Here is a 24,723-nt window from a genome sequence, read left to right as displayed (position 1 = left end):
GTAAAATTAAATATTGTATACAGATATGACATCATAAAGTTAAAGAAGCAAAGTTATGTTATCAGTTAATAGATGCATGAACATTTGATTACATTGATCAAAAACTGATAATACATCTTCATAAACCAGATTTTAAAAGGTACTTCATTAACTTCATAAAGAACACAATCTGAGTTTTTTGTGTCTCATGTCCATGAAGTACAGCCAGACCAATACTAAACCATCCTGCACACCTAGAAAAATGATCTGAGGATTAACACAACGATCTGCACAACCTGAACCACAGAATCCAGCAGGGATACAGATGGTTCCTGGCTTAAGATGTTAGATTTAAAATTTTTTGACTTTATGATGGTGTGAAAGTAATATGCATTCAGTAGAAACCATACTTTGGATTTTTAATTTTGATCACATCCCAGGCTACTGATAGGTGGTACTCTCTTTTGATGCGGGGCGGGGGTAGCCAGCTGCAACCCCAGTCAGCCATGAGATCATGAGAATAAACCACCAGTACACTTAAAACCATTCTATGTCCATATACCCTTTCTGTTTTTCAAGTTCAGTACACTGCTTAATAAATTGCATGAGATACTTAACACTTTATAAAAGATAAAATAAGCTTTGTGTTAGATAATTTTGCCCAACTGTAGGCTAATGTAGGTGTTCTAGGCACGCTCCAGGTAGGCTAGGCTAAGCTATGATGTTAGCTAGGTTAGGTGTATTAAATGCATTCTAGACTTAATGGTATTTTCTACCTGGGATGGGTTTGTCAGGGCATAGCCCCATTGTAAAGTCAAGGGAAACTGTAAATATACTTCCTTTAATAGATTCAGGACTATGTAGCTCTTCAACTTCTTTTCACAGCTTCAGTTTGTTGTAAGTTTCAAAATTTGTCAATTTTATGTAAAATCTATTTTAAATAGAATGATGGATGAATGAATACATCTCGATGTATAAGTGTGTAAAAAAAACACCATACACAATCTACAGCAAATAGCTTACCTAGCATCCTTGATAATCATTACCGACCAAGACAAGAATGCTTGATTTCTTTCTGACTTTACAACAGTTTGAGAGGTCCTGCACAAAGAAACGAGGTAGTATTAGAACAAGAAAAAAACAGGGACAGAAAATTGTATTTATACGGAAAATCAAATAACGTAGTGACAACTATTAGAGGAGAGCCAGGTTTCCAGGTAACTGGACTTGCATAAACAATTATCAATAGCCTTTCTCTACAAGAGCAGTAATCAATAAAACAATGAAAGGGAAAACTAAAGACCTAAGAAAGGACTGAATTAATGGAAGGGAGATCTTAGGAAGTGGTATAGGCTTAAAGTTACAACTATCGTGTCCTGTGCATAACAAAGTGGAGAAGGGTATAAATTCAAAAAAACGCAATTGAGCATCCAGTTGTCTGGCTTCGGAGCCTGAATGGGAGCCCCTAACCCTATCCCCGCAGCCCCGCCCCCTAGACCTCAGCTCCCCAAGAATTGCCAACCAAGTCTCGCCCTTCCACCTGGTCCCACCGTAAACCGTGCCCTTCGGAATAGTCAACTAAGCCACGCCCCTAGGCGTTGTCTCGACCCAGCTCCGCCCCACAGTCCTAGTCAACCAAACCCTGCCACGGACCTGATGCCCCCCCAGTCCCGTCCAATTCCAAATCCTGCGCTGATTCGCCCGCAGGGCCCAACCGCCTCTCTCCCCAGAAGAAAACTAGCATTTCTCTTCCACTCGCGGCCAGAAAGAGACGCCTCCCGCCCGACCACCCCTCGTAATCTTACGGCTCAGCTACCGAGGCTCCGCCCCTTACGCTGTGCGAGGCCCAGAAACCGGAAGCAGAAGTGGACTCATGCGCCTGCGCGAGCTGGCGGCCATATCTCTTCGGTCCCCGTCTCGAGTCCGAGGTAGTTAATTACCTCCGTTCGTGTCCTTCCCGGCTGCCCCTGGCCAGCGCCAGGTCCGACCCGCTGGAGGCGGAGAGGTCGGCATTTACAGGACGGCCTCTCGGCCGTGCCTCCTATCCCCGCTGGAACCCAGCGGCAGGCCGCCGTTCGTCCCGAACTCACTGAATCCGGAGCTCTGGGCTGCGTCCAGCAGCCGGGGTGAGTCGGCTGTAGGTTAGAGTTAAGAGAACCACCTTCGTATTTAATCGGCCTTCCAAAGCATCTTTTGGTGTCTTCTCAGAAAGTAAAAGCATCCCTGCCATTCGGGTTACGGGGACGAGCGCCTCCACCTCGTCTGTACGTTGGTCTGGATTTCAGCGTGTTCGGTGAGCACGGGGTGGTGACATTTGCTTCAACTCCGTTCCCATCTCTCCCCTCCTGGGGCAGGAGATATTTGATCGGTGAACTTTACCTTGCCTGTGGGCATCAATTTGATACATTATATCCAGGTACATAAAGGTGAACTGATTACTTAATATCCCTGTTACCCCTCCCTCGTGGAATGCAGCTATACATTTTAATCATTTATCTGTAGATTGTTTTGAATTTCATACCGAGAGTGCGGTCTTGTGCCATTCTCAGCATTTTCTCTTTTATTCTTGTACCTTGCATTCCTCTTTCTTTCTTTCTTTCTTTCTTTCTTTCTTTCTTTCTTTCTTTCTTTCTTCTTTCTTTCTTTCTTACGTTTATTTGTTTGAGAGAGAAAGCACGAACAGGTGAGGGGCAGAGAGAGAGAGAGTATCCCAAGCAGACTCTTTGCTCTCAACGTAGGGGCCGGATCTGGATCTCCCCATCCGTGAGATCATGACCTCAGCGGAAATCTAGAGCCAGTGGCTTAACCGACTGAGCCACCCAGGTGCCCCTTCTTTTTATTTCTTTAGGGTGTTTGCTAGGACTTCTACTACGGTAGACAGACAGTACTAGAATAGTGTATAATTTGCATCCTTGCCTTGTTCCTGATCCCAGAGTTATTCTATCATTTCAGCAGTTAAATAGGATGTTTGCTGTAGATGTTTGTACATAATAATAATTATTTTTTCCAATTAAAGCTGTTCTCTAATTTTGGTGGGTTAAATTATCACCAATGGATATTCATAGAGATCAGTCACTATTTGGTATCTAAGAGGAATAGTCATGGTTTTCTGTTAATGTGATGATTATATTAATTGAAGATTCAATTTTTAACCACTATTCATTTCTTGACTGCACTAATATTTTTATATTACCTTGCATTCATATGTATGAATGAGATCTTGCCTATTTTATTTTGAGTTGTACTTTTCTGGTCTTGGAAACATTCAGGAAAATAGTATTTTCCACCCCTGCAATGGAATTATGAACCCTTTACTTATTTGGTGAACTTGCCTGTGAAACAGTTTGTAATTTATATTTCCTTTGTGGGCATGTTTTAAACTACTGTATTGTTTAATTAAGGGCTGGTTGTAATCAAGTTTTGTATTTATTTTAGAATGTTGCCAGAAAGGGGCGCCTGGGTGGCTCAGTTGGTTAGGTGACCAACCTCGGCTCAGGTCATGATCTCACAGTTTGTGAGTTCGAGCCCCGTGTCGGGCTCTGTGCTGACAGCTCGGAGCCTGGAGCCTACTTCAGATTCTGTGTCTCCCCATCTCTCTACCCCTCCTCTGCCCATGTTCTGTATCTCTTTGTCTCTCAATAATAAATAAACGTTAAAAAAAAAAAAAAAAGAATGTCGCCAGAAAGTTATACTTCTTTTAGAAATTCATTCATGTCTGTACATTTTCATATGTTTCCTTAATTTTTTGGTTATATTCTCCCTGCAACATCTGTGGTTGTGACCCATTCATAATACTATTAAAATTGCTAAAGGTATGTTGATTTCATTAGTTTTCAAAGGGCACATTTTTTGTTTTTATTCTTTTTATTAAAAAAAATTTTTTTTTAGCATTTATTTATTTTTGAGAGACAGAGCGTGAGTGGGGGAGGGGCAGAGAGAGAGGGAGACACAGAATCTGAAGCAGGCTCCAGGCTCCGGGTTGTCAGCACAGAGTCTGACATGGGGCTTGAACTTACGGACCCTGAGATTATGACCTGAGCTGAAGGTGGACAATTAACTGACTGAGCCACCCAGGCGCCCCTCTTTTTATTAATTTTAAAAAAATATCATTAATTTTGTCTTATTTTCATTTTTCTGAACGTTTATGCTGTTCTTTTTCCAACCTTTAAATTAATCGTTAGCCCACCATTACTGATTTTTTTTTCCTCTGGAGTTGATGATATTTATAAATATATAAATCACACCAGCTGTGGATTTCCAGTGTTCTCTGAAACACTTCTTTTTTTTTTTTTTTTTTTTTTAATGTTTACTTATTTAGAGAGAGCGAGCATGAGCGAGGGGCAGAAAGGGAGAAAGAGAATCCTGAGCCTGCTCCACGCTTAGCCTCGAGCCCGCATGTGAGGCTTGATCTCACAACTGTGAGATCATGACCTGAGCCAAAATTAAGAGTTGCAAGCTTAACCCACTGAGCCACCCAGGTGCACCTGAAACACTTCTTTTAATTGTCTACTTCTTCCCTGCCACAAAAGTAGTCCTGACTCACTAAAGATAAATATGTGTGTGCCTCTCTATCCCTATAATGTGCTGGCTACATTATTATGTATCACCTACCACTACCTGATATGTTTCTCTGTTTATTCCCCTCCCTTAGAAGATTATAACATCCCTGTGCTTCAGGACTTTTCTGTTCTGTTTAGTGCTATATCCCCTGTGACTGTATGTAGTGGGATCAGGGTAAATATTACCTAAGTAAATATGAAATAAAGAAGCAAGAGGTAAGGGCCTTAAGGGAAGTGTCCTTGCTCAAGACAGGAGGCTTAGTCAAGAGAAGGCACTCACAAAGATAAAACATTTCAGTGGAATACTTCGTTTGTGTATTCTCCAGAGTGCACAGCAGGGTTCAGGCCAGACTCTGGTAATGTTAGTAATAACAGCCTCATTAACAACTAAATTGTAAGGTCTGTGTTCAGAAATACGCTCATGGGGATTTTAGGCTCTGAAGGAAAACAGGCCTGCATTCACACGCCTGTATATGTAGTATATACGCCCTTTCTGACTGAGTAGCATTGAGTATGTGGTTAACTGATGCTAAGATTTCTCAACTCTAAACTAGTTGTAATATCTGGTTTGCAGAGCTTCTATGAGAGGAAAGCTCTTGGCAAAGTCATTCTCACATCATGGTTGCTCAAATGGCACATTACTAATGTAGTAAAGGATGTTGCAGTTTTTATTAGATTTAAAATATACTGCTGGATGCACTGCACGGACAAAACGGTTGCGTTTGTGTTATTTTAAGTTTGCGTAACAACTGCAGAGAACGCCATCGGAGATGCCATACTTTGCTAACTTGAGGTGTTCTTGCCCTGCTGCTGCGGTCCTCTGTACAGGCAAAATTTAGCAAGAGAGTCAAGCATGGCAGTCTTCACTGCCTCCAACACGTGGAATTGAGTCGGTCGATGCTCTTTCTCAAAAACCAAGTTTCAGAGACCCTGCAGCCCCTGGAGGGAGGATTCGGTGGTCAGAGGCTGGGAAGCAATGCCTGTTAGCCTGCCAGGAGTGCAGAAGAAATGTCGAGAGTGGAGCCCCCAGAAGTTGGATATAGAAGTGCTGTTTTGGATTTGACACAATGTGTATTTTTATGGTTGAAGGCATCGTGTCATAGGTTTTGCTTTTCATTATCGTGGGAAAATTGACAGCTAAACTTTTAAAAATTTCAGTTAACTTACAAAATGGGACGTTTAACCTTTTTTTTTTTTTTTAATGATCAACACGGACCACAGCAATGGTTTCTAGCTCTAAAGAGTTTCTAGCTCTAGAGGAGATAAGATTACTTCACCTTCTTAGCAGATCAGTGTGTATTCGGTTGGGTGTCTTGGGGCTGTGCGCGTGTGTGTTTGTTTTGAGGGGAGTGGTCCCTCATAACGGACCTGCCGTAGCATCTCGCCTCGTGAGTTGTGGGGAGATCTGGATTCTCGTGTCTTCTTTCTCTTGCTTCAGCTCTAACTTCTCAGTACTCTGGCTTTCTTCATGAAGGGAACATGAAAGAAGAAAGAGCTGCTGAGTTGCAGAAAAATATGACACAGGTAAGTAGGGGCTAATAATTCGCCAAAAGAATTTTCCATTCCGCCAGGTCATTGACCTCCTAATTGTGTGGAGCAGTGGTCAGCAGTCTACTTCTCTGTTGGACCACATAGTATTTTAGGCTTTGAAGGCTATAGAGTCTCTATTGCAGTTGAACTGCCACTTTAGCCTAAAGCAGCCCCAGACCGTACTTAAACAAATGTTTTATTGTGGTCCAGTAAAACTTTATTTACACAAGCAAGTAGTAGGCTGGATTTAGCCCATGTGCTGTAGTTTGCTGACCCCTGGCCTAGAGGACAAGAAAATATGGCTAGCTGTGGGCCTGAGATGAAAGTTGTATTTCTGCGGTCCCCTGGGTCTCAGGTTAGTGAAAAAAAGAAGGGCTCTCTGTTCCTCGGTGTGTTTTTATGCATTTAAACCTCATTCCGATATGACCCAGTGTTTCATGTTGTGCTCATTGTTATGGTGGGAAAGAAGGAAGCAGGTGAAATTGTTTCTGTAACAAGTAACTGCTGGTGTCAATGTGGAATTTATTTCATTTCTAGAGCATTTCTCTCATTTCAGCCATATGCTCTGGACTGTTCTGGATTATTATAAGACTGGAATTGGTCACCATCAAACTGTGGAAGAGATAAATTTAACATTTTAGAAGTGTAGTTAGATGCGTGAGACAGGATTGGATCAGTTAGGAAGAGAGTTACGGGGAGAGCAAAAGATCTGATGACTGCATTCTGGGGTAGATGTCAGGAGACCATAGTATCTTCAGAACTTACTATGAGTTAGTTCTCAGTTCCCCAGTATTATCAACCTCATCAGTTCTGCATATATGGGGAGAGTTGGTACCTTTCTGAAGAGAATATGTGTGGTGTGTTTTAGGACTCAGTGGTCTTTGAGGATGTGGCTGTGGACTTTACCCAGGAGGAGTGGGCTTTGCTGGATCTTGCTCAGAGGAACCTCTACAGAGATGTGATGCTGGAAAACTTCCAGAACCTGGCCTCATTAGGTAAGAGTGGCAACATTCCTTCATTTAGTTGTTGAGAAAACAATTTTACTAATTGATCTTGTTCTAGGATTTGGACTGAGGAATTAGAATAAAGCCGTAAATATGACACACACTTACTGACCCCAAGGAACTTACTGTGTCTAGTGGTTTCATCATGAAAATAAACATCTGTGTAGTGAACTGTCTTTTTCTTGTGGTTAAAAGCATTGATGCTTATTACGTGTTGAAAGTGTGGGCATAGAGTTCCGGCATCCCTTTGGGTCTTAGGGAGGTTTGTGGTTTCGGTCCTTAGGATAATTTTATTGATGTCAGTGTTCTTTACTCAGAGACTACCAGGAACATACCCGTAAACAAGTGGGGTTTATTACTCAGTGACCTGGGGAGCTGTGGTATGTCTCAGAAAGGTGTTAAAAAGTACATCTTATAGGGTTTGTGCTTTGGTTGAGTGATTTGGGGATGGGCCTGTGGAAGCTGGCTGTATTAGTTTCCTAGGCCTTTCATAACAAAGTACCACAAACTGTGGCTAAAAACAGCAGAGACTTATTTCATATTTCTGGAGACTGGAAATATAAGGCCAGACTCCTTTTGAAGGCTCTATGGGAAAATTTCTCCTGTCTCTTCCCAGCTTCTGGTGGTTGCCAGCAATCCTGGGTGTTTCTTGGTACACAGCATATCATTCTTTTTTTCTTTTTTAAGATTTTCTTTTTAAATAATCTCTCCACCCAATGTGGGGCTCAGACCCACAACCCCACGATCAAAAGTTGCATGCTCCACCAACTGAGCCAGCCAGGTGCCCCATGCAGCTCTCTCATTCTAATCTTTGCCTTTTTTAAAAGAAAATGTTTATTAATTTTTAAGAGAGAGACAGAGCAGGAGCTGGGGAGGTGCAGAGGGAAAGAGGGAAATAGGGTCCGAAGCAGGCTTTGTGCTGACAGCAGAGAGCGCGATGTGGGGCTCAAACTCATGAACTGTGAGATCATGACCTGAGCCAAAGTCAGACATTCAATCGACTGGGCAACCCAGGCGCCCCTCTAATCTTTGCCTTTATCTTCACATGGCCTTTTCCCCTTTTTATGTTAATCCTTATAAGGACACTAGTCAATGGATTGAAGACCCACTTCAATCCAGTGTAACTTCATCTTAACTTGATTATATCTACAAAGACCCTATTTCCAAAGAAACATTCTGAGGTTTCAAGTGAACATGACTTTTTTTTTTTTAAATTTTAGAACGCATGCTAGTGGGGGAGAGGAAGGCGGGGGAGAGGGAGAGGGTGGGGAGAGGGAGAGGGAGAGAAAATCTTAAGCAGGCTCCATGCTCAGCCAGGAGCCTGACGAGGGGCCTGATCCCATGACCCTGGCTGGGATCTTGACCTGAGCTGAAATCAAGAGTCACTTAACCGACTGAGCCACCCAGGTGTCCCTGACATTTTGTTTTAAGACACTTGTTTTTAGAGCAGTTGTAGATTCACAGCAGAATTGAGCAGTAGATGCAGAGATTTCTCCTATATGCCCTGCCCCTGTACAGGTACAGTGTGTCTTCTGCTATCAACATCTACCAGAATGGTACGTTTGTTACAACTGACAAACCTGAATTGACACAGCATCATCACCCTGCATCCATAGTTTACATTAGGATTCACTCTTGGTGTTATACATTATGTGGTTTGGACAAATACGTAATGGTATATATATCAGTCATTATAGTATCATACAGAGTGGTTTAACTGCCTTAAAATTCTCTTTGCTTTGTCAGTTCATCTCTTCTTCCCCCCTAACCTGTGGCAGCCACTGATCTTTTTACTGTCTTCATAATTTTGGCTTTTCCAGAATGTCATGTAGTTGGAATCATATGGACCAAATCGTATCGGTTTTCCCGTGGCTTCTTTCACTTAGTAATATGCATTTATGATTCTTCCATGTCTTTTTGTGGCTTGATAGTTCATTTCTTTTTGGTTCTGAATGATATTTCATTGTCTGGATGTACCACAGTTTTAGTTATCCATTCACCCACTGAATGACATCTTTTTTTTTTTTTTAATTTTTTTTTTTTTTAAACGTTTATTCATCTTTGAGAAACAGAGAGAGACAGAGCATGAGTGGGGAAGGGGCAGAGAGAGGGAGACACAGAATCAGAAGCAGGCTCCAGGCTCCAAGCTGTCAGCACAGAGCCCGACGCGGGGCTCAAACTCACCAACTGCGAGATCATGACCTGAGCCGAAGTCGGATGCTCAACCGACTGAGCAACCCAGGAGCCCCATGAGGGACATCTTAATTGTTTCGATGCTTGGGCAGTTTTGAATAAAGCTGCGGTAAACCTGTGTGTGCAGGTTTTTGTGTGGACATGTTTTCATCTCCTTTGGGTAAATTCCAAGAAGTGTGATTGCCCTATCATACTATCTTCCAAAGTGGGTGTCCCTATTTGCATTCCCTCCAGCAACGAATGAGAGTTCCTTGCCAGCGTTTGTTGGTGTCAGTGTTCTGGATATTAGCTGTTCTCATAAGCGTGGGGTAGTATCTCATTGTTTCAATTTGTGTTTTCTTGATGACATTTTGAACTATATTTTCATATGTTTATTTGTCATCTGTATCTCTTCTTTGGTGAGTTGTCTGTTGAGGTCTTTGGCCCGCTTTTTACTCAGGTTGTTTGTTTTCTTATTGTTGAATTTTAAGAGTTCTTTGTTTATGGGGGTGCCTGGCTGGCTTAGTCAGTAGAGCATGTGGCTCTTGATCTCGGGGTTGTGAGTTTGAGTCCCACATGGGTGTAGACATTACTTAAATAAATAAACTTTAAAAAAATTATTTATTTTGGATAACAGTCCTTTATCAGATGTGTCTTTTCTAGATGTTTTCTCCCAGTCTGTGGCTTATCTTTTCATTCTCTTGCCAGTGTCTTTTGCAGAGCAATACTTTTTTAATTTTAATGTAGTCCAGCTTGTGAATTTCTCTTATGGGTCATGCCTTTGGTGTTGTATCTAAGAAGTCATCTCCAGACCCTAGGTCATCTAGATTTTCTCCTATGTTTTCTTCCAGGTATTTCATAGTTTTGCATTTTACATTTAGGTCTTTGATCCATGTGATCCCTTTTTGAGTTGATTTTTGTGAAAAGTGTAAAAGTCTGTGTCTAGGTTAATTTTTTTCCATGTTGAGGTCTAGTTGTTTCAGTCTTTGTTGAAAAGACTATCTTCTCTATTACCTTTGCTCCTTTGTCAAAGATCAGCTGACTGTGTTTATGTAGGTCTATTTCTGGGCTCTCTGTTCTGTTTCATTGATCTGTTTGGACATAAATTTTCAAGGGACACTGTTCAGTCCACAGGTGGTCACTTTAGATTGGATGCTGACAAAAAGAGGTAGAAATTTTATTATGGAGTAGTGTGTATGTATTGCGGGGGGTCACCCTTAGATTAAATTACATAGTGGCCTTGTTTTGCTTAATTTTATCATGGTCTCAGCATAACCTTGTTTAAGATTGGTATTCTGTGAGATTTTTATATTCAGGAGAACAAAGGGTCCTGAGTATCAGACCAGCTTCTAAGAAATATTGAAGTTTAGATGTGATTGTCACATTGCTTCTAGAAATCAGAGGCTGTGTCATTGTTTCTGTCACTGTCAACCCCCCCTACCGTGCCCCCACTTGAAAAACTTTTTTGACGTCTTGTTGAAATTAAATTTACTTTGCCCATAATTAGAGTATCAGAAGAGCAAAATTTTGACTATCATGGAAATGTTCATGGTTTGTCATTGTTTTCCGTCATGATAAGCCTTTCTGCATTACTAGGGTATCCACTCTACACACCGTATCTGATCTCCCAGTGGAAACAAGAGGAGGACCTGGAAACAGTGGAAAGAGGACCTATCCAGGGGGAGCACCAGGAAGGCAAGAATCCTTGGGAGAAACTATCCTGGTTGGGGGGATATTACGTTTGGAAAAATCAAATAAAAGCAGAGCAAAATTTTGTTTTGTTTGAGGGGTCTGATCTTCCAGATTCCTTGTTTTGATTTTTTATCAGTATTCTCACAGTGTCCTTGTTCTTGGAAAGATCTGTATTTCCTCTTGTAAGTTAGTATTTGGTCATGTGCACTTTATCCGGTTCCTTTGTGTTTTGTTCTCCTAATAATTCCCTATTTGTGTTACTATCAGTCTTAGTCTTCATAGAATTATTTCTTAGTTGCATACCATTTTGACCATTGTGCATATTATTACCAAAGTCCTGAAACAGCCACACTTCCAGAAGTCCTTTGCTTATAGGTGCCTTTACTTTTTTGTTTCAGGTTTTGAGACTCAACTTAAAACTAGAGAATCAGTTACTCCACAAGATACTTATGGACAAAAAATATCCAATGAACAGAAGATAGTTAGATTCAAAAGGAATGATTCTTCGTCATCCATTTTACACAAAAACGGGGAATACCGGGGTATTTATTATCAGAACAAAAACCGTGAGAGACATTTGAGGTAAGTAAGAAAAAGTAGTGCCTGAGGAGAGGATCTTAAAATGTCATAAAACTTAAAAAAACATGTATATAGAACTTGGTCAAAAATTGTGAATTCATAAAGAATTTTTCCAAGATTTTTTTTTTTGAAAATTACATTGAGATCTTCAGTATTTGACACATAGTTCAGTTGTAAGCAATTATCAGAAAAATTATATAAGTGAAAACAACTCATTGATAATATTGGCTATGAGAGAGCCCTCTGGGAGAACTTTGAACTTGTAACTTGATGGGGCAGAAAATGTACATAATCCCTGAAAATGGTAAAAATTTATTTACCACTAATAATGTGCTTTTTGTTTTTAAAAGAAGCCCCGTGGTGGAGAACGTCAATGAACATAGTGAAGAAAATCGGCGTGGACAAACCTTCGGCCAAATCTCACATCTGAATATACTGAAGAGAACTACTGAAGTAAAGTCCTATGAATGCCGCGAGTGTAAAACGGCCTTCACAGATCATTTATCCCTTAAAAATCACATCAGGTCTCACGCCGGAAGCAAACCCTATCAGTGTAAAGAATGTGGGAAAGCTTTTCATTTTCTTGCTTGTTTTAAGAAGCATGTGAAAACTCCCACTGAAGGGAAACCCTATGAATGTAAGGAGTGTATGAAAGCCTTCGCTTGTTCTTCATTCTTTAGGGCACATATGAAGATTCACACTGGAAAGACGAACTATGAATGTAAAGAATGTGGAAAGACCTTTAGCTGTTCTTCATCCCTCACGGAACACAAAAGGATTCATAGTGGAGATAAGCCTTATGAATGTCGGGAATGTGGGAAGGCCTTTAGTTGTTCCTCCTCTCTCTCCAAACACAAGAGGATTCATAGTGGAGATAAGCCATATGAATGTAAGGAATGTGGGAAGGCCTTTAGTTCTTCCTCTCACCTTATAATACACATAAGAATTCATACTGGAGAGAAGCCTTATGAATGTAAAGAGTGTGGGAAGGCCTTCAGTGAGTCCTCAAAACTCACTGTCCACGTCAGAACACACACAGGAGACAAACCGTATAAATGTAAGGAATGTGGGAAAGCCTACAATTGTCCCTCCTCCTTAAGTATCCACATGAGAAAACACACTGGAGAGAAACCCTATGAATGTCTGGAATGTGGAAAAGCCTTCTATCTTCCCACTTCCCTGAATACACACGTGAAAAATCAAAGTAGAGAGAAACCCTATGAATGTAAGGAATGTGGAAAAGCCTTCAGTTGTCCCTCATCCTTCAGAGCACACGTGAGAGATCACACCGGAAAGATACAATATGAATGTAAGGAATGTGGGAAGGCCTTTAGCCGTTCTTCATCCCTCACGGAACATTTAAGAACTCACAGTGGAGAGAAGCCTTATGAATGTAAGGAATGTGGGAAAGCCTTTATTAGTTCCTCCCACCTTACAGTACATATAAGAACTCACACTGGAGAGAAACCTTATGAATGTAAGAAATGTGGAAAAGCCTTCATTTATCCCTCAGCCCTTAGGATCCACATGAGAACACACACTGGGGAGAAACCCTATGAATGTAAGGAATGTGGGAAAGCCTTTCGCCATTCTTCGTACCTTACTGTCCATGCGAGAATGCACACTGGAGAGAAGCCCTTTGAATGTCTGGAGTGTGGGAAGGCCTTCAGTTGTCCCTCATCCTTTCGAAGACATGTAAGAAGCCACACCGGAGAGAAACCCTATGAGTGTAAGGAATGTGGGAAAGCCTTTGTGTGCCCTGCCTACTTTCGAAGACATGTGAAAACTCACAGCAGAGAAAATACATAAATGTCAGAAATACGGGAGTGTCTTCGAGGCATTTTCACATCCTCCGCCTAACATTGCGGAGATACCCTATGAATGTAAGAAAGCAGGAAGTTGTTGCTTATCTGTTTGAAGACTCGAGAACTCACAGCTGAGAGAAACCTGTGTGTGTAAACCTTGTGGTAATACCTTCAATGAACATCACTTAACTGTGGATAAGGAAGCTTAACCAGAAGCGCAGATCAGTGACTCACCTTGAAAGTGGACTGCTGGCTCATTGATTTTCACTTTCTGTTTTCTGGTGTGAATATTTAAAGTGATAAGTTGATAAGTTTTCCTCTAATACTTTTTCAGCTCTAACCATGCTTAAATTGTGAGGTACTTTTATTTGGGCTGAGACGTAAATGTTCTTCATAACAAAATCTTTTGGACCCGTAAGGGGATTTGAGGTGTTTTTCATAGGCAGGCAGGAGTGTTTTTTTTTTTTTTTTTTTTTTTTAATTAGTTTCTAATTAATGCTCATTGTTCTCCCAAGTATACGATCATTATGGTATCAACACTTTGGTATTTGTGATTTCTTTTGTAATTTTTTTCTTGTAATTGGTAGTTTCATTTTGATCCAGCAGGGTAGATACTGGAAATTGCCTACTCGGTATTTTTTTCTTTTTTCTTTTTTCATACTTATTTATTTTGGGGAAAGCGCAAGTGGGGGAGGGGCACAGGGAAGGAGGATAGAGTATCTGAAGCGGGCTTTGTGCTGATGGGCTGACAGCAGTGAGCCCGATGTGGGGCTTGAACCCACAACCCTTGAGATCATGATCTGAGCTGAAGTCAGATGTTTAACGGACTGAGCCACTCAGGTGCTCCTTTTCTTTTTCTTTCTTTCTTTCTTTTTTTTTTTTAACTAAGAACTTCTAGTTTTTGATGTTATCAGTTTTTACTATTAAAAGCTTTTCCTGTCTAATAAGCAATTTCAGCAGAAATTAATAAGTGCGAAGTTCTCGAAAGAAGAGTCGCCTCTGATACCTTGTTTTTGTATGTTGTTCTTTGTCCTTACTCAAGGCTGGGAGTTGGACCCAGTGTTTTGAGTTTAAAAAGAGACCTTGTGAGAAGAAAGCTAGAAGTAAAGTTGGTTGAGCTGGCTTGTATGTGTTGGACATGGTTGGGACTTCATTTCTCAAAATCATTTCCTTCATCCAGTTCCAGGTTAGAGTTGTTGGAAGTAGTTTGCATAAAATGGGAAGGCAGAAGAAGCCATTATTCATTTAGTGGAGCCATCCAATGAAGACAGATGCATGGGGGCCAGGTGGGCTTCAGTTTCCGGCTCATTTTCCTGATTACTGGACCCACCAATCAATTCTAGCTTGAAACAGAACATTATATGTTTTCACTTCAGTAACCTCAGAGACAGCAGCTCTGTAGACCTCTCCATAAGTTCCTCCATCATGGTCATACACAGCTTCTTAGATTTTCTGGCAAGTTCCAGCACTGTCATTTTGCTGATATTATAGTCCCTCCGGCACATCAACTGAATATGTAGAATTGGCGCCATTTTGGAGCAGGATTGTTATCTGTGGCCTAATCCATCACGGCACTTTGCTCAAGGGGAAAGACAGCTATGTAAATCCCCTGGGACCTCAAGTGAGAAGAGCCGTGGACAGCAGGGAAGATTAGTTATAATTGTAAGCATCAGACAGGGTGTCATCCTATTTTACTGGAGGAAGATGTATATTTGACACCTTCAAACATTTTTCTGCTTTTTTGAGAAAGAGGAGTTCTTTAGTTTATGCTTCTTCAAGTACATTTAGCTATACTTTTCCCTTCCGTTACATTTCCACTTTATTTCTGAAAGTATACCTATGGCACTTTCCCTTTATCATTTTCTGCTCTTTTAGTAAAGCATATATATACCAATATGCATGAAGTGTGCTACTCCTAAGTGTATAACTTGATGAAATTTTACTTATGTACACACCCTGATAATCAGAACATTCCCAGGATTCCAGAAAGTTTATCTGCCTTGTCAATAATTGTTCCACAAAGGAAACCACAATTTTGACTTTTCATTCAATTTATTAGGTTTGCTTATTCTTGATTTTCTTGATCTTTATCTAAGTGCTTAAATACAATATGTACAATTACGTGTTTGGTTTCTTAGTATGGTGTCTGGTTTACGTTTTAATTGCTCCTTTCACAGACTTAACACTTACTTCTCTTGATATACGTTTTGTATGTAGGAATGAGATCACTGGGTAGACTTTATCTTTAGTTTCGGTAGTTACTGCAGTTTTTCAAAAAGGTAGATTACACCTATCATCCTAAAAGCAATGTGTGGAAATTGCGATTATTCCATTTAGCTGGCCAAACTTTCTAATTTCAGCCATCCAGCAGAGGATATGGTAACATCCTGCTTTGGTTTTAGTTTGCAGTTACCTGATATGTAAGGATGAGAAGTACGTTTTACGTGCTTGTTGGATATCTTTTATGAGGGCATCCTGTTGAAGCATTTCACCCATGCTTGGTTCCTTTTTTATTTGAAGGGTTTCTAGGTATTTATCCTTTATTGTATGTATGTGTATCTCTATATCTAAGTACATATACATACATATATAAAACCTTTATATATATGTGTGTGTATATATGTTACGTATATTATATATACATATATTACAAATAACATATCCCAGTCTCTGGCTTCTCTTCACTCTTCTCATTTTTGTAAGCTATAAAGAGTTTATTATCTTGATGAATTCTGTCTGTGTGTCTTGGCTGTGCATTTTTGGGTTAGCTATTCTTCCTGGCAGGCTGTTTCTCTCTGCTGTAGGTCCCAGAAGATCCAGGCTCTTTCTTTCCATGTTGAAGTCTCAGGGAGAAAAGAATCGATGGCCTTTTTGAATAACTCCAATATGTTGATTATAATAGAATCTGACTGGCTCACTTGCTAATTGTTATCGAGTCACAGTGCAGTGCCCCGATTTGTTTAAGGCAGGCTCCCATGCTCATCCAGAAACCAGAGTAGAGTCTGCACTGAGTCAGAGTCCTGACAATTGTCATGTATACAGAGAGGGGAGGAGGCAGCAGTGGGCAAGTGGGGATATGGGAATAGAGGTAATCTTGTCTGCTAGCATGTTGTGCTTACTGTGGTCTTAGCAATAGTGGGGAACTGAAGTCTGGTAACTCAGCAAGGGCTAAGTAATTGTAGAAATCCTTTCATAAAGGTTAGATGCCATCTGTTAACATATCTTTAGATTGCTAAAGATGGCTTCTCAATCTCTATGTTGCTTTGTATTATGTAGGGAAATCTGGGAGTGAGACAATTTTTTTTTATTCTTCATTTGTTTCTATATTTTTAGAATTTCCTTATCAATTTTCACAAATACACTGAGAGTATGCTTGGAATTGGCATTGACTTGATGCAATAACCTGAATGAAATTGACATCTTTATGATACTGAGTCTTCCAATTGAACATAATATAATCATCCATTTATCAAAGTTGTCTGTAATTTCTCTTAACAGTATTTCATGGTTTAATTGTAGAGGTCTTGAATATTTTTAATTTATTTCTAGGTATGTGGTATGTTTTACTTTGTAAATATTTTTATTTATTTCCTTTTTGATTTTTCAGCTAGCGCGAATTGCAATTTCTTTTTGTACTTTGATCTTTTTATCCAATGACATTCATAAATTAAATTATTATTTGAAATATTATTCAAATAGTTTGTGGATTATTTTGGATTTTCTGTGTATACAATCCTGTCAGTTATGAAAGAAAGTCTTACTTGATTCTCCTCCTCCCTTTTCTTTTTTTAAGTAGGCTCCACGCCCAGTGTGGAGCCCAACGCAGGGATTCAACTCATGACCTTGAGATCAAGAGTTGGATGCTTAACTGACTGAGCCATCCAGGCACCCCAAAACGTCTTAACTTGGTTTCTAAACTTTGTGGGTTTTTTTTTTTTTCACCTCCTTGCTTTATGATGAATAGAAATGATGAATATGAGCATCTTTGTCCTGTTCCTGATCTTAGGGGGAAATGTGCCATATTTCAGAAGTATAATAATAACTATAGTTTTCATAGATTAATTTTATTAATTTATTATTTTTTTAAAATTTACATTCATTAGTTATCAGATAGGGCAACAATGATTTCAGTAGATTCCTTAATGCCCCTTACCCATTTAGCCCATACCCCCTCCCAGAACCCCTCCAATAACCCTCAGTTTGTTCTCCATATTTAAGAGTCTCTTATGTTTTGTCCCCCTCTCTGTTTCTATATGATTTTTGCTTCCCTTCTCTTATGTCCATCTGTTTTGTATCATAAAGTTCTCATATGAGTGAAGTCATATATTTGTTTTTCTCTAATTTTGCTTAGCATAATACCTTCTAGTTTCATCCACATAGTTGCAAATGGCAAGATTTCATTCTTTTTGATTGCCGAGTAATACTCCATTGTCTATATATATACCACATCTTCATCCATCTGTCGATGGACATTTGGGCTCTTTTCATACTTTGGTTATTGTTGATAGTGCTGCTATAAACATTGGGGTGCATGTGTCCCTTCAAAACAGCATATCTGTATCCCTTGGATGAATACCTATTAGTGCAGTGGCTGGGTCAAAGGGTAGTTCTATTTTTAATTTTTTGAGGAAACTCCATACTGTTATCCAGATTGGCTGCACCAGTTTGCATTCCCACCAGCAGCGCAAAAGAGATAGTCTTTCTCTGCATCTCGCCAACAACTTTTGTTGCCTGAGTTGTTAATATTAGCCATTCTGACAGGTGTGAGGTGGTATCTCATTGTGATTTTGATTTCTATTTTCCTGATGACGAGTCATGTTGACCATTTTTTCATGTGTCAGTTGGCCATGGATGACAAGGCCAAGGATGTCTTTGGAGAAGTGTCTATTCATGTCTTTTGCCCATTTCTTCACTGGATTAGTTGTTTTTTGGGTGTTGAGTTTGAGAAGTTCTTAATAGATTTTGGATACTAACCCTTTATCTGATATGTCGTTTGCAAATATCTTCTCCCATTCCGTTGGTTGCCTTTTAGTTTTGCTGATGTTTCCTTCACTGTACAGAAGCTTTTTATTTTGATGAGGTCCCAATAGTTCATTTTTGCTTTTGTTTCCTTTGCATCTGGAGACGTGTTGAGTAAGAAGTTGCTGCAGCCAAGGTCAAAGAGGTTTTTGCCTGCTTTCTCTTTGAGATTTTGATGGCTTCCTGTCTTATGTTTAGGTCTTTCATCCATTTTGAGTTTATTTTTTGTGTATGGTGTAAGAAAGTGGTCCAGGTTCATTCTTCTGCATGTTGCTGTCCAGTTTTCCCAGCGCCACTTGCTGAAGGGACTGTCTTTATTCCATTGGATATTCTTTCCTGCTACATCAAAGATTAGTTGGCCATACGTTTGTAGGTCCATTTCTGGGTTTTCTGTTCTGTTCCATTGAGTGTTTTTGTGCCAGTACCATACTTTCTTGATGATTACAGCTTTGTAATACAGCTTGAAGTCTGGGATTGTGATGCCTTCTGCTTTTTTTTTTTTTTCCCAAGATTGCTGTGGCTATTCAGGGTCTTTGCTGGTTCCACACAAATTTTAGGATTGTTCTAGCTCTGTGAAGAATGCTGGTGTTATTTTGATAGGTATTGCATTAAATATGCTTATTGCTTTGGGTGGTATTGACATTTTAGCAATATTTGTTCTTCCTATCCAGGAGCATGGAATATTTTTCCATTTTTTTGTGTCTTCTTCAATTTCTGTCATAACTTTTCTATGGTTTTCAGTGTATAGATTTTTCACCTCTTTGGTTAGATTTATTCCTACGTATTTTATGGTTTTTGATGCAATGGTAAATGGGATCGATTCCTTGCTTTCTCTTTCTGTTGCTTCATTATTGGTGTATAGGAATGCAACCGATTTCTGTACATTGATTTTAATTTTTTTTTTTTTCAACGTTTTTTATTTATTTTTGGGACAGAGAGAGACAGAGCATGAACGGGGGAGGGACAGAGAGAGAGGGAGACACAGAATTGGAAACAGGCTCCAGGCTCCGAGCCATCAGCCCAGAGCCTGACGCGGGGCTCGAACTCACGGACCGTGAGATCGTGACCTGGCTGAAGTCGGACGCTCAACCGACTGCGCCACCCAGGCGCCCTGTACATTGATTTTATATCCTGAGACTGTGCTGAATTCACGGATCAGTTCTAGCAGGTTTTTTTTTTTTTTTTTTTTTTTTTTTTTTTTTGTGGAATCTTTTGGGTTTCTATATAAAGTATCATGTCATCTGTGAAGAGTGAAAGTTTGACCTCCTCCTGGCTGATTTGGATGCCTTTTATTTTTTTGTGTTGTCTGATTGCTGAGGCTAAGACTTCCAATACTATGTTGAATAACAGTGGCGAGAGTGGACATCCCTGTCTTGTTCCTGACCTTAGGGGGAAAACTCTCAGTTTTTCCCCATTGAGGATGATATTAGCAGTTGTTCTCTCATATATGGCTTTTATGATCTTGAGGTATGATCCTTCTATCCCTACTTTCTTGAGGGTTTTTATCAAGTAATAATGCTGTATTTGGTCAAATGCTTTCTCTGCATCTATTGAGAGGATCATATGGTTCTTGTCCTTTGTTTTATTGATATGATGAATCACGTTGATTGTTTTGTGGATATTGAACCAGTCCTGCAACCCAGGTATAAATCCCACTTGGTTGTGGTAAATAATTTTTTTAATGTAGGATCCGGTTGGCTAATATCTTGTTGAGGAATTTTGAATCTATGTTCATCAGGGAAATTGGTCTATAGTTCTTTTTTTAGTGGGATCTTTGGTTTTGGAATCAAGGTAATGCTGGCTTCATAGAATGAGTTTGGAAGTTTTCCTTCCATTTCTATTTCTTGGTACAGCTTCAAGAGAAGAAGTGTTAACTCTTGCTTGAATGTTTGGTAGAATTCCTCTGGAGAGCCATCTGGCCCTGGACTGTTGTTTTTTGGAAGATTTTTTTATTACTAATTTGATTTCTTTACTGTTTATGGGTCAATTCAAATTTTCTATTTCTTGTTTCAGTTTTGGTAGTTTATACGTTTCTAGGAATTTGCCCATTTCTTCCAGATTGCCCATTTTATTGGCATATAGTTGCTCATAATATTCTATTGTTTATTATTATCTGCAGTGTTGGTTGTGATCTCTCCTCTTTCATTCTTGATTTTATTTATTTGGGTCCTTTCCTTTTTCTTTTTGCTCAAACTTGCTAGGGGGTTATCAATTTTGTGAATTCTTTTAAAGAACCAGCTTCTGGTTTCGTTGATCTGTTGTACTGTTTTTTTGTTTGTTTGTTTTTTTGTTTTGGTTTCAATAGCATTGATTTCTGCTCTAATCTTTATTATTTCCTGTCATCTGCTGGTTTGGGGTTTTATTTGCTGTTCTTTTTCCAGCTCTTTAGGGTGTAAGGTTAGGTTGTATATTGAGACCTTTCTTCTTTCTTTAGGAAGGCCTGGATTGCTATATACTTCCCTCTTATGACTGCCTTTGTTGCATCCCAGAGGTTTTGGGCTGTGGTGTTATCATTTTCATTGGCTTCCATGTACTTTTTAATTTCCTCTTTAATTTCTTGTTTAGCCCATTCATTCTTTACTAGGATGTTCTTTAGTCTACAAGTGTTTGTTTTTCCAAATTTTTTCTTGTGGTTGATTTTGAGTTTCATAGCTTTGTGGTCTGAAAATATGCACAGTGTGATCTCTATCCTTTTGTACTTGTTGAGGGCTTGTTTGTCCCAGTATGCAATCTATTCTGGAGAACGTTCCATGTACACTGCAGAAGAATGTATATTCCCTTGCTTTAGGATGAAATGTTCTGAATATATCTGTTAAGTCCATCTGGTCCAGTGTGTCATTCAAAGCCATTGTTTCCTGTTGATTTTCTGTTTAGATATCTGTCCATTGCTGTAAGTGAGGTCTTGAAGTCCCTACTATTATGGTATTATCATCAATGAGTTTGTTTATGTTTGTGATTGACTTATATATTTGGGTGCTTCACATTTAGAGCATAAATATTTACAATTGTTAGGTCTTCTTAGTGGATAGTCCCCTTAATTATGATGTAATACCCTTCTTCATCTCTTGTTAAAGTCCTTATTTTAAAGTCTAGATTGTCTGATATAAGTATGGCTACTCCAGCTTTCTTTTGGTGACATTAGCATGATAGATGGTTCTTCATCCCCTTTCAATCTGAAGGTGTCTTTAGGTCTAAAATGGGTGTCTTGTAAACAGCATATAGATGGATCTTGTTTTCTTATCCATTCTGTTACCCTGTGTGTTTTGATTGGAGCATTTAGTCCATTGATGTTTAGAATCAGTACTAAAGATAATGAGTTTATTACCATTATGTTTCTTGTAGAGTTGGAGTTTCTGGTGTTCTCTGGTCCTTTTTAGTCTTTTTTGCTTTTGGTCCTTTTTTTTTTCCCTTATCGTTTCTCCCCTCTTTCCATCTTCTCTCCCCCTTAAAATTTCTTGCAGTGCTGGTTTAGTGGTCACAAACCCCTTTAATTTTTGTTTGGGAAATTTTTAATCTCTTCTATTTTGAATGACTGCATTGCTGGATGAAGAATTCTTGGCTGCATATTTTTCCGATTCAGCACATTGAATATATCCTGCTTCTCCTTTCTGGCCTGCCAATTTTCTGTGGATAGGTCTGCTGCAAACATAAACTGTCTTCCCTTGTAGGTTAAGGACTGTTTTTCCCTTGCTGCTTTCATGATTCTTTCCTTGCCTGAGTATTTTGTTTGACTATCATATACCTTGCTGATGGTCAGTTTTTGTTGAATCTAATGGGACTCTTCTGTGCTTTCTGGAATTTGATGTGTCTTTCCCCGGGTTAGGAAAGTTTTCTGCATGATTTTCTCACATAACCCTTCTACCCCTTTTACTGTCTCTTCATCTTCTGGGACCCCTGTGATTCTGATGTTATTCCTTTTTAATGAGTCACTGATTTCTGTCATTCTTTAATTGTGTTCTTTCGCCTTGTCTCTTTTTTTTTTTTCTTCATTATTCTCCATAAGTTTGTTTTATGTATGGCTGATTCGCTGCTCTGACTCCTCTATCTTTGCCACCATGGCATCCATTGGAAAGTGCAGCTCAGTTATAGCATTTTTTATTTCATCCTGGCTAGCTTTTACTTCTTTTATCTCTGCAGAGAGGCATTCTAATCTATTTTCGGCCCCAGCTAGTATTCTTACTATTATGATTCTAAGTTCTGGTTTGGACATCTTGCTTGTATCTGTGTTGGTTAAGTCCCTGGGTCTTGTTTCTTCCTGCTCTTTCTTTTGGGGTAAATTCCTTTACTTCATCATTTAGAATGGTGAAAAGAAATTAATAAAAGTTAAAAATTTAAAAACACACACACACACAAGTCAAATAAATGTTGCTAGATCCTAGATGTGTTTTGGTCTGGTTGTTGAAAGGAGCTTGATAGATTAGAGAAAAAGGGGGTGGGGGAGGGAAAACCTGAAAATTTGAAAAAAAATGAATTCAATAAAATAGGATAAAATGAAATGATGGAAGTAAAATAGATTTTGAAAAATTTACAAAAATGTAAAAAATATAGTAGAAAAAAGTTAAATATTTTTAATAAAAATTGAAAATAAAAAAAATTTTTGTTTCTGTATTAAAGAAAAAGAAATGAAAAAGAAGAAAGAAAATTGAATAGATGGACCAGCAAACATAGAAATACAATTTAAATTACATCATCTTCCCCTAACATCAAACTATGAAGCAATTTACAGTATGTAAACTAAGCGGGCAGAGAGACTTGTGTTTCTGAAGAGCGAGGTTGGCCCGGTTGGGCGGGGTTTAGTGTAAAGGCTCTGTTCTCCACTAGGTGGCGCTGCTTAATTTACTAGGGTGGATTGTTGTGGCGCCTGTAGGTGTGTATGCACATGCGCGAGCGGGGTGAAAATGGCGTCATCCAGCTAGTCAGACTAGTATCGGAACTCTCCTCCCTGACCAGCAATCGTGTACCTGTCCTTTGTCTCTGGCTTCCGTCCACTCCCTGCTTTTACACTGTCCGTGAGCAAGCCATCAGGTTGCCAGGTGGCCTCCCTACTGAGTTTTATCCCAGACGCGGCTGTGTTTCCTGACTCCTCACTTATGAAGGAATGCGGCTCCCCCTCCCCCCCACTCAGACCTTAAGGGGGAGGGTCTCACCGAACAATGGCGGGTGCTAGCAGCACCCAGGAACATTCGAGGGACTGTGCTGGCGCCGATGCTCAGAGACTGTGGCTAGGTGCCCACCCGCCCCAGAAAAAGTTCCCGTTTCAGGGATTATGGGAAATCGCAGCACGCGTCTGGCACCGGGCTTCCCCCTTAACGACCTTGTTCCAGCACCAGCAAATGTTGTTCTCCGGTCTGCCGGCACCTTTGCCTGTGTGGGGGCCGCACAGCCTCTACCGGCTGTCCTCCCAGCAGGGGAACCGCCTCTCCCCGTGTGGCCCGAAGCCCCCCCGGACTCCACTCTGCTCCTGGGGACTCGCCCTTCCCACCAGAGCACCCCCAGGTATGGAACTGGAGAGTTTCAGACTCTGCGCTCCCCGTTTGTAGATTCGTAATGGCATTTAAACCCTCTCCTTTCTCCTTTCTCCCTTTTTAGTTCAGCCCCTGTGGCTGTTTCTACTTTTCTACTTTCTCTCCAGCTGCTTTGGGGGGGGGGTGCTTTTCCCATACTCTCCCCCATCTCTGTCCTCTCTGCACAAGCAAAAACAACTCCCTGCCCTCTGCGGCTTCTCTCTCCCCCAGTTCACTTCTCCACGTGGTGTACCTGCTGAGTTCTGTGGTTCAGATTGTATGGATTGTTGTGTTAATCCTCAAATCAGTTTTCTAGGTGTGCAGGATGGTTCAGTGTTGATCTGGCTGCATTTCATGGATGTGAGATGCAAGAAAAGCTTCCATTCTCTTCCGCCATCTTGGCTCCTCCTCCGACTATAAGAGCATCTGACTCTTGGTCTCAGGGTCATGAGTTCGAGCCCCACGTTCGGTGTAGAGATTACTTAAAAATGTTAAAAAAATAATAGAGAATGTCTTTCAAAACATAATAATGAAGGCGATTTCATTTTATCCCCAATTTGTCAAGTATTTTTTTTTATTGTTGTGAGTGAATATTGATATTTATCCAGTGCCTTTTCTGCATGTATCATGGTCTTAACAACAACAAAAATCCTTCAGTTTGTTAATATGGTGAATTAACTACATTCCTTGATTTTCAGATGGTAAAATAACATGTGTATCTGGAATAAGCCACACTTGGACGTGGTATATATTAGCCAATTAGCCTTTTCACTTTGCTAGAATCAGTTATGTCTGGTAATTAGAGGCTTATCTTGTAGTTTCTTTTAATATACTTGTCTGTGTTTTATGTCAGATTTATATTGCCTCTTAAAAGGAGCTA

At 40.0% G+C, this 24,723-nt stretch overlaps 1 protein-coding gene across 6 annotated transcripts; it reads left to right on the top strand.

The window, feature by feature from the left end:
* The first annotated feature begins 1,139 nt into the window (after nt 1-1,139).
* On the top strand, nt 1,140-14,011 carry LOC122213923 (zinc finger protein 699). Of its 6 annotated transcripts, XM_042928329.1 has the most exons (7): nt 1,141-2,105; nt 2,188-2,272; nt 5,977-6,062; nt 6,937-7,063; nt 10,841-10,939; nt 11,335-11,518; nt 11,866-14,011. In XM_042928329.1, exons 3-7 carry the CDS (start codon nt 6,018-6,020, stop codon nt 13,322-13,324), a joined length of 1,914 nt encoding a protein of 637 aa, XP_042784263.1. In that variant the 5' UTR covers nt 1,141-2,105; nt 2,188-2,272; nt 5,977-6,017; the 3' UTR covers nt 13,325-14,011. The 6 variants fall into 6 exon arrangements, with proteins under 6 accessions (XP_042784261.1, XP_042784263.1, XP_042784265.1 ...); XM_042928327.1 differs by lacking the exon at nt 2,188-2,272 and having other exon boundaries at nt 1,140-1,907; XM_042928331.1 differs by lacking the exon at nt 2,188-2,272.
* The last annotated feature ends 10,712 nt before the right edge of the window (nt 14,012-24,723 follow it).

Source organism: Panthera leo, chromosome A2 (genome assembly GCF_018350215.1).
Source record: "Panthera leo isolate Ple1 chromosome A2, P.leo_Ple1_pat1.1, whole genome shotgun sequence".
Classification (NCBI taxonomy): Eukaryota; Metazoa; Chordata; class Mammalia; order Carnivora; family Felidae; genus Panthera; species Panthera leo.
The sequence above is the reverse complement of the archived record's forward strand: the minus strand, read 5'-3'. Positions and strand labels throughout refer to the sequence as shown.

Coding starts and splice junctions, on each gene's coding strand:
- LOC122213923 (XM_042928327.1), top strand. CDS start 1,853: ATGCGCCTGCGCGAGCTGGCGGCCATATCTCTTCGGTCCCCGTCTCGA. Junction 7,064..10,840: donor CCAGAACCTGGCCTCATTAG/GTAAGAGTGGCA, acceptor CTGCATTACTAG/GGTATCCACTCTACACACCG. Junction 11,519..11,865: donor AACCGTGAGAGACATTTGAG/GTAAGTAAGAAA, acceptor TGTTTTTAAAAG/AAGCCCCGTGGTGGAGAACG.